The 10,186-nt window shown below is 35.9% G+C and overlaps 1 protein-coding gene across 1 annotated transcript in view; it reads right to left on the reverse strand.

Annotated features, from left to right (window-relative positions):
• The window catches only part of RTTN (rotatin), a 243,188-nt gene that overhangs the window by 216,648 nt on the left and 16,354 nt on the right, over nt 1-10,186 (reverse strand). The window contains 5 exon segments of the mRNA XM_012657577.1: nt 1,532-1,713; nt 4,171-4,336; nt 7,237-7,387; nt 8,610-8,724; nt 10,084-10,174. Coding sequence (XP_012513031.1) covers nt 1,532-1,713; nt 4,171-4,336; nt 7,237-7,387; nt 8,610-8,724; nt 10,084-10,174 — 705 coding nt within the window.

Below are 10,186 nucleotides of genomic sequence, written 5' to 3' on the forward strand. Positions count from 1 at the left end.
AAAAAAAAAAAAAAAAAAAAAACAGCTGGAGCAAGTTCCCTTAGAAATCTCTTACAATATTGAACAATTACAAATTATGCAATAATTTATCACTAAAGGGCAAGAGAACATTTAGAAATTTTTATGTACCAAGACATAGCTTTATAATTATCAATCTGACTTTTTAGAGCAAATTAAGAAAAGGTTAAATGCAAAATCATTAAGTCTAAAACTGTTCTTCTCAGTATACAAAGCAGATAAACATATATACTTTATCATGCCAAAGTTCAGATCTTCTTTCATTTCACATTATTAGTATATGAATTAACATATAGTCCTAACTCACGGAAGCAGTTATTCACTCAGTGAGAAGTGGGTACACAGTTTTCCTTGGGATAAAAACATTTTAAATGCTTTCCAAATACACACCTTCCTCCTCCTTTCCTCCCCATCACCTCAAGCAGGCAAAAAATAGCTATAGGATTTAACCATTAACATGGGATATATTTTTCACTTTGCCAGTATAAACTAAAAAGGGAAAAACTTGCTTGTTTTGTATTTATATCTTGACAAGTTTATCAACTGCTAAAAATGTATAATTTTGAAAATAAAAGTCATTACTGCTTCCAGAACTTTCTTTACCTTCCAAATGCTGCAGTATTTAAGAGCATGGACTTTGGATTCAGAAAAACCTTGGTTCAAGTCCCTGCTCTAAGCTGCTTGACTCCTAAGTTTCTAAACCACTCTAAACCTCAGTTTCTTCATATGTAAAAGTGGGGACAAAATCCTTCCACTGTTGGAAGACTAAAATGGGCTAGTGTGAGGGTATATCAAATAATGCACACAAAACAAAGTACAATAAATAGCTGAACACAGTAGGAACTCAATACACAGTAACTGTTGTTTTATTACTAGACTCTAGTAGACATCAGCCATATTGTTATTATTGTTACCACACCTTAGTGAAATTACAACTACCTATCAGTATATATTTCAGTACATTTCTTCAAATATACTTTGTACATCTAAGTAAAAATGTAACCCCAAAATATTTGTGGGCTTTTTAAAGAAAAACAAATTACTACAAAGGTAAGAATCCAGTTTTAGGGTTTTGTTTTTAACATGTGTCATGGCTTAAGTAAAAAATGAACAGGAAGAGTGAACGACTGAGAGCAAGTCAGAAAGTTTCTAAAGGGCAAAAACCAAAGATTTTTTTTTATTCTGGTCTATTCATGCCAGTCTACTTTCTCTAATTTATTCCAGCTGCATTATATTGTCAGTGCTTAGATTTAAAATACCAATACAAAAAGCAGAAGACTGTACCAATAAAAACCCGTAAAATATAAGAAGATGCTCCATCTGAATAGCCTTTCAGGAATCCTCATTTAATTAAGAAATAATAAAGACCTTATTAAGTTCTTAGAAATTAATAAGTAAATATAGATTCCAAAGGCCCTAACACAGAAGGGAATAAAAGAAAAATAAAGGTCTCAGAAAAAAATACAAAACCAACACGAATTGTATAAGAAGAACTACGATTTCAAAAACTAACCTGTTCTTAAGAGAGGAACTGCTGATTCCAGAATGGAGACACAGAACTGGGGAAGACTGAGTTGCTGGAACTGGAGTTCCAATGTGTCTTCAGTTTCCAGCTCCGGTAGATCTATGTGTCCCATATCCAAAGGTGAATGGACAGATATCCTAGAGTTTATGTGAGCATGACTGCTACTTCCACTGTGAAATAAACAGATGAAATAAACCCTGCATATGGCAACAACCCTCAAACACATTTACAGCATAACTGCTGCCTGCCATATTAGAAGCCTCACACTAGTCACAACTCTATTGCTTCAGGTAATAACTCTGGTCAGATCTGTAGAAACTCTGACAAATTTATGAATTTAAATTCTATAAAAATGACTCAAAATTGTAAATGAAGCCAAAAATATACCTATATTTTGCTTTTCAAATAGATGATCTCAAAACATATCAACATTAATACTGACAACCCATTCATTTCTAAAAGAAAACAAGCAGATTTATAGCAAAGCTTTCCTATAATCAACTGGTAAAAGCAAAACTAAACAGTTCGTATAGTTTCCTAGATTTTCTGTGATTTTCATCAAATGTTCTAAGCCAACATTAGCAACTAAAGGGTAGTCCCAGAAAAACATCATGAGAAATGTATATTCAGCACCATATAATTTTAAAAATGCACCCAAAAAATGGAACATCCCACCTTCCTTGGCTTTTTTTTTTTTTTTTTTCAGACAGAGTCTCACTGTGTTGCCCGGGCTAGAGTGCCGTGGCGTCATCCTAGCTCACAGCAACCTCAAACTCCTGGGCTCAAGTGATCCTCCTGCCTCAGCCTCCCGAGTAGCTGGGACTACAGGCATGCGCCACCATGCCTGGCTAATTTTTTCTATATATTTTTAGTTGTCCAATTAACTTCTTTCTAATTTTAGTAGAGACGGGGTCTCGCTCTTGCTCAGGCTGGTTTTGAACTCCTGAGCTCAAACAATCCGCCCGCCTTGGCCTCCCAGAGTGCTAGGATACAGGCATGAGCCACCGCGCCCAGCCCTTGGCTTTTTTCATTAAAAAATTCTTATGTTGGGTGTAAAGTGGTGAGGTGAGGATAAAAAAAAAATGATGTAGGCTAAAAAAGAGGCTTAAATCTCATATTTACAAAGAACCTCAAAATTTTGACTTTTGATATTACCTACAATTGAAGCTGAATCACAGAAATATGCTAATGCTACTGAACATTTAAAACGCCCCAAATTTTATACCCATTTTGTCATTTCTTCAATATCAAGATACCAAGCATACCAAAATATGGAAATGACCTGGCTTCTCTCAAACTCCGAAAGACCATATAAGGAAGTTGTTCACATTCAAGAGTGAAAACCTACAGGAATGTAGCACACTAGAGAATGAGGCAGAAAGGCTTTAGAAAGGTAAAAAGAAAAATCATGACTGATGACCTAACTATAATGTATGGACTAAGAGCACAGGCTCTCCTATCATATTATTCAATCCCAGCTCTGCTCTTTACCTACTATAATGCTCTTAATCTCTCTATGCCTCAGGTTTTTCTGTAAAATGATTATAATACCAATTTTATTATAGTACTGTTACAAGGATGACCAAAAGGAGACAAAGTATGCAAAGCACATGGCATAACATCATGGACTCAGTAAGCATGAATTGGTGTTAGCTTGTAGCAGTAGAAGCAGTATCACAAGAAAATAACCAAGCCAACAGACAAATGTTCATTTACTAAACATTTTTTAAAATGACACTAAAGAAGAGACTAATATGTTTTTAAGATGTTTATAGCCTAAGGATAAGGTGACATACAAATACCATGCCATCCCCTTTAAGCAAAGTTCGTAAATGAAAATCTGTTTACACAAATAAATAAGATACCATAATACGTATGCCTTGAAGGAGTCCTTGTTTTCTAAAAATATTCTCTAATCATTCTTTTTAATGGTAAACATGTATGCATTTAAATTATGATTAGACTTACAAAAATGTTTTTAAAATACATCAAAAATGTATCTATCATTTAAAGTTATGCTTTTAAACTACATCATATTCCATTTATGGCCAGTAAAAACAACTTAGTAGGTCATAATCATCATTCCTTTTTATATGAAGTAGAAAAGAACAGAAAGTATAATTCAGTGTGTAGAACACGAAATCAGAGTACTGTTTTGTGAACATTTTGTTTTGGTGGACAAAACTCATATACACAAACATACACACACAGAACACATGTTTGTGTACTGAGTACTAAGTTGCAATGTAATATTTATTTATCCTTACTGTGGATCATGGTGAAGAAAGTATGAAAGCCAGTGGTTTAACACAAGGCCTATATCTGTGGTAATATTTTTATAAAGAAGACAGAGAAAAATAATGATCTCCCTCTGAAATTAACACACACACAAGTTAACTGGGCTTTTCTAATTTCCCAGAGACACCACCAACAGTAACCTAGAGCTGCGGTCCCCAACCCCCGAGCGGTGGCCTGGTCCATGACCTGTTAGGAACCGGGCCATGCCTCACTGCCTGGGCTCCACCTTCCCCGTCCCTGCAACATTGCCCCCCCCCACTTCGATCCCATGGAAAAATTGTCTTCCATGAAACTTGTCCCTGGTGCCAAAAAGGTTGGGGACTGCTGACCTAGAGGACACTGCATCCCAATCCTGCCCATCTCCTCTGAGTCGCTGGCCTGTGCGCCCAACCACAGAAGGCCGAGGGCTACTGCTTCCTGGAGAAGGATTCTGGGAATGATGAGTACCTCTTGCTTCATGACAATAAGACAAAGAAGAATTTTGGGAAACTGTGTCTAGAAAAAAAAAAGAATAAAATTACCCCTTAGTAAAAACAGACTACTGATTATGTAGTAATTATGTGTCACTCTTCCAAAAAATTAACAAAATTAAGATAACAGAAATGCTTCTACAGGAATAAAAATAAAAGTAAAGATCAACCTTAGATTTATATCTAACTGACCTGATTATATGGAATCTACTTGCCAATGGTATTCACTTACAACATTAGAGATTACCAAACCAGAACAATAGTAGACCATGCACTCCTCTGCCTAAAACTGAGAATCCCTACCTCAAACCATATGTAAAAAATTAACTCAAAATGGATCAACCTAAATATAAAAGCTAAAACTATAAAGCTCTTAGCAAGAAATATAGGTGTAAATCTTCATGACCTTGGATTTGGCAATGATTCTTAAATATGACATCAAAAGCACAAACCAAAGAAAACACAGATAAATTGGACTTTATCAAAATTTAAAACTTTGGTGCATCAAAGAACATTATCAAGAAAGTATAAAGACAACTTACTGAATGGGAGAAAATACTTGCAAATCATATATCAAGGGATTAATATTCAGAATATATGAATAACTTCTAAAACTCAACAATAAAGAGACAAACAACCCAATGAGCAAAGGACTTTAATAGATCTTTCCGCAAAAAAATATATGAACAAATAAGTACATGAAAAGTTATTAGGGAATCCTTAGTCATTAATCATTAGTCTCAGGGAAATGTAAATCAAAACCACAACGATGTACCATCTCACACCTAACAGAATAACTATGACAGAAAAAAAAAGAAAGCAAGAAATGAATGAGTATTAATGAGGATGTGGAAAAACTGGAAGCTTCATATATTGCTGGTGGGAATGCATTTAAAATGATGCAGCTGCTGTGGAAAATAGCTTGGTGGTCCCTCAAAAAGCTAAACATGGAAATGCCATATGACCCGGCAATTCCACTCCTAGGTATATACCCAAGAGAATTGAAAACAGAAACTCAAACAGATACTTATATGCCAAAGTTCACTGAAGCATTATTTTTCACAATAGCCAAAAGGTGGATACAACCCACATGTCCATCAACAAATAAATGAATAAACAAAATGTCGGATATGCATATAATGGAATATGACTCAGCCATAAAAAGGAATGAAGTTCTGACACATGCTACAATGTGGATAAAGTCTAAAAACATTATAAGTAAAATAAACCAGAAATAAAAGGACAAATATTGTATGATTCTACTTATATGAGATACCTAGAATAGACAAATTCAGATACAGAAAATAGATTAGAGGTTACCAGGGGCTTTGGGGAAAGGGCAAATGAGGAGTCACCACTTAATGATTACAGAGTTTCTGTCTAGGGTAATGAAAAAAGTTTGGAAACAGAGAATGGTGATGATTGCACAACGTTGTGCATGTAATTAATGCCACTGTACTGTACACTTAAAAATGGTTATAATGGTATATTTTATGGTTTATATATATATATATATATATATATATGTTTTACTGCAATAAAAAAAAGAATTAGGTAGTAAAAACATTTACAGAGAAAGAAAAAACTCTGTAAGAACGTCTTACTGCACTTCAAAGAAAATATAAAATCCTTACAAAGGTCTATAAACCTCAATATACTCTGGCCCCTACCTCCCTCTCGATCTCACCGCAGTGCCCTCGCCTCCCTAGCTTACTGTGCTCCCCTCTCACGGGCTTTACTGCTCAAGCGCATCACTCGCATTGCTGCCTTAAGGCCTGTGACCTTCCCTGGACCTGGAACACTCTTCGTACAGCCCTTTGAGTGGATGGTTCCTTGTCACCCTTCAGGTCACCTCCTCAGAGAGCCTTTCCCTGATCATCCTACTTAAAGTAAGCTGCGTTTCCTTGATCATGTTCTGTCATCATGTCACCCTTTTATTCCCTTCAAGTACTTTTCCTTATCTCAAACGAATTTGATTATTTATTACTTGTCCCCAGCCTTCTAAAATATAGGGGCTGGGATCTGATCTGTTTGTTCAGTGATACACTCCCTCCCACCAAAGGCTAGAATATCAGCTGGCATATAGTAGGTGATAAATATTTAATACATGAATAAATCTTCAGAGACATCAGCTATTTTTATCAACATTAGAACTCTTTTTCTGTTGAAGTGTGAGGTCCCCAGAAGCTCTCTATTATCAGTCATTTGCAGAATGCCAAACCTCCCCAAGAATATTAATGAGAAAACCCCATACGCTCTAAGATCTATAATAAAGCCAACATAAAGCATAAATATTCAAGTAGCATAGCATCAGTGAAGCTCCCAACCAAATAGGGATTAACTGTGAAACATGATGACAAATGATTGTAATTTTATATTTGAATTTCAATGCTTTTTGTATAAGCACACAGAAATCCTAAATTGTAAATATTGTTTTGTCAAGGTCAGTCTGGTATTCTATTTGGCCATTAGGTGGTGCTTTTTCTCTGAAAAGTGTGGCATTGCTATAATACCTGAATACATCATAAGTTGCATAAAAATAGCAAAATTCAACATTTTTCAAACCAATTTATTAACACAATATAAAACTTTCTAAAATGCACAAAGTCCCACATGAATAGCCATACTCAGAATCCTAGTCCCTAAGTTCCAACAACACTCTGTTTATATAGAATCTCTATACATCTGGAAGAAAAAACAAAAACACTTTGTAAATGTCTCTTATAAAAACAAACAAAAAAACCAGCATAAGATTAAGGTGCATGATGATTCTATCATCACACAGTTTGCAGTCAAAGATGGCAATGAGATTACATTTAGGAATGGGGAGTTTGTGTTGTGAAAATGTATATACAGTAAGTATAATGAGGAGTTCTTAGAAGAATCTGCAAACAATGCCAGTGGCTAATGAATAAAAATAAATACCTTGTTTATTACAGAAAAAACCTGGATCTCGGTGAAAGTTAAGCCTGTTTCTTAAACATGTACACAGCTGCTGCAAGCAGGACACTGACTGTAATGCCAGGCGATGTTTCCCATCTCCTCCAAAGGCCAGTTTCAACAGAGATAAAAGGCTCTGAAATAAAGAAGAGCAGTGAAAATAATTAAGGGAACAAAGTGCTCAACTTCACAGAAAAAATGTGGAGCCTCAGTAAGTGAATAATTAAAAAATAAAATGAAGTTGTCAAATATTTACAAAACATAAACAGAAATGGGCAAAAATGACTTAGCATAATGGAAGAAGATGGGTCAGAATAAGATAATAAAATTTAAATAGGATAGTGTTTTTATTTCTTTTTTTTTTTTTTTTTGAGACAGAGTCTCACTTTGTTGCCCGGCCTAGAGTGCTGTGGCATCAGCCTAGCTCACAGCAACCTCAAACTCCTGGGCTCAAGCGATCCTCCTGCCTCAGCCTCCTGAGTGGCTGGAACTACAGATGTGCACCACCATGCCCGGCTAATTTTTTCTATTTTTAGTAGAAGCAGGGTCTCACTTTTGCTCGGGCTGGTCTCAAACTCCTGATCTCAAACCATCCTCTCACCTCGGCCTCCCAGAGTGCTAGGATTACAGGTGTGAGCAACCGAACCTGGCCCTTATTTCTAAAATCTGTTGGCTGTCGATTCTGAGAAAAGATAGGAATTATTCCCTATTCAGGACATTACATTACACAAAACTTTTTCAAAATCACAGCAAGCCCTTTTCATCTCATATATCTAAATCATTTTACCACATTTTGATAATTAACAGCTTTTCCTCTGCTATCATTTGCCAGCTGCAACAGTATGTATTAAGAGCTGCCATTCACTGGAGTCCACTTCAGCCCCGTGTGGAGTGACTGCTAAGGCATTACTATATGCTATGGACGTGCCACAATCCCCCACCCTAGATCCTTCTCGCTCTACTATATAAGCAACAGACTAGATGAAAGAAAAGAAACCATCTATTTTGTTCACTGCTACTGTTTTCCCAGCATGTAGCACTCAAAAACCCATGCTATTCTTACTGTTAATGAGGGTTACTGCTACCCAACCTCAATTTTCTAAGTCTATTTTCCCCTTTAGGTAATCTATAAATGGTAATTCAAGGTGGCCAAACTGGACTGCAAGTGTCCAATGAAACTCCTATTACTAGAAGAACTATTCAAATAAGTTAATGAATAAGTAGTTTAAATAGCCAAATACTTCATTTTTAAATACATTAGACAAATTTCCTTCCCCAGAACTCCTATTCTGCAAAATTCGTTTTATTGAAAAAAGGTCTGTATTTCAAAATCTAAAACAATTTTAGTGGGTACTCACTTGAACGATTTTGGGCCTTTGAAGGAAAATCTCAGCAGGAAAATCTTGCATGATAACATCCTTCAATAGTTCGCAGGTGTTCCAGATTAAAGTGTGGTTACTACTTCTTAAAGAGCTACAAAATACAGTGTTATTCATTTTTAAAAAGAATTCACCTATACCAGATTCTAAGTAGCCTAGTGGCATAATGACTCTACTAACAATCCTTTAGGTCTCAGCTGAGACATCACTTCCCCTGAAAAGCCTTCCTAGATCTTTTCCCAATCAATAAATAACTCCAGGAAGGTGCTTCTACCATTGGTCTATATTTTGTGACATTACAATTGCTTGTTGACTCTGTATCCCCCACTAGACCCCCTCAAGGGCAGAAACTAAATATTAACTAACCATTGTATCTCCAGAGACTATCATAATGCTACAAAAGGAAGTCAATGAGGTCAAAGGGCACAGAATTCAATGCAATCTGCTAAATAAATTAATAAATAAGACAGAAAAAAATAATAATTATAGAGGTAAATCCTAGGAATTAGATTCCTTACTGATATTCCCTACTCTAGGTGAATCACGTTAGGACTCCACTCATCCCATACAGAGGATGCTTCTCAATTTCTGCCCGCCTAGAGATGTGGCAGTTGTTCATCCCCCACCCCAGTCCCAGTCCACCGTCCAGCATCCACCATCCAGAGGCATGCGTTAGAAACTATTACCATCTCTGCCTTAGGCACTGACTCAGAACTGACAGATTATACAGCGCCCTACCCCTTTCCCATGTGCACGCTACCTCTTAAATATTTTGTTCCAAGAGAATTTACTGATGCCTTAGAAGCGCCATCATTAAAAATCATCGAATAACATCCACCTGTATCTGGTCCTCGCTCTAGCAAGTTGGTCTTTATTTCCAGATTCACACACAAAAAAGTCAGACAACTCATTTATTATGGCATTCAGTGAAATTGCACAAAGTGAATCTGGACATTAAAACACTCTCCACACTTCTATATATCAGCTATTTACTTCTGAGGGTAGCAATCAATTAATAGCCATTACATAAGATTAGATCAGTGGTACCCAATCTTCACAACATGGTATAATATAATTTTTCTCCTAATGGAACACAAGTTTTGAAATATATTCTACCACAAGACGGCACTTCTGTTGAATTTTTCCATTTTTATTAATAAAGGTCATAAGCAATGGCCAATAAGAGAATCTGGTCAATAAGAGATAAGTCATGTCACCAAGGACTACATAAGATTCCAATTACAAAAAAGAAACTTGATGAGTAGATTCATTAAAGGCAAACAGGAATTTTTCCAGCCTTTTAAAATACTAAAAATCATTTATATTAATATATGCCCATTACTACCTTTCACAGCCAGTGACTATCTTTTCCTGGTGAAAATGTATAGTAATAATTTCCACATTTAATGGCTATAAATGAACAAAAATACCTGAAATAGGTCAGGCACTGTACCTTTCATTAGAGGAGAGAACATGTCTATCTGTTGTAGTCAAGGGTAGCCAAGGAAATGTAGAAAACTTCAAACACTTCACAATCTGATTTACTGTTAATGGAA

This window comes from Propithecus coquereli, unplaced genomic scaffold (genome assembly GCF_000956105.1).
Source record: "Propithecus coquereli isolate 6110/MARCELLA unplaced genomic scaffold, Pcoq_1.0 Scaffold55, whole genome shotgun sequence".
Lineage (NCBI taxonomy): Eukaryota > Metazoa > Chordata > Mammalia > Primates > Indriidae > Propithecus > Propithecus coquereli.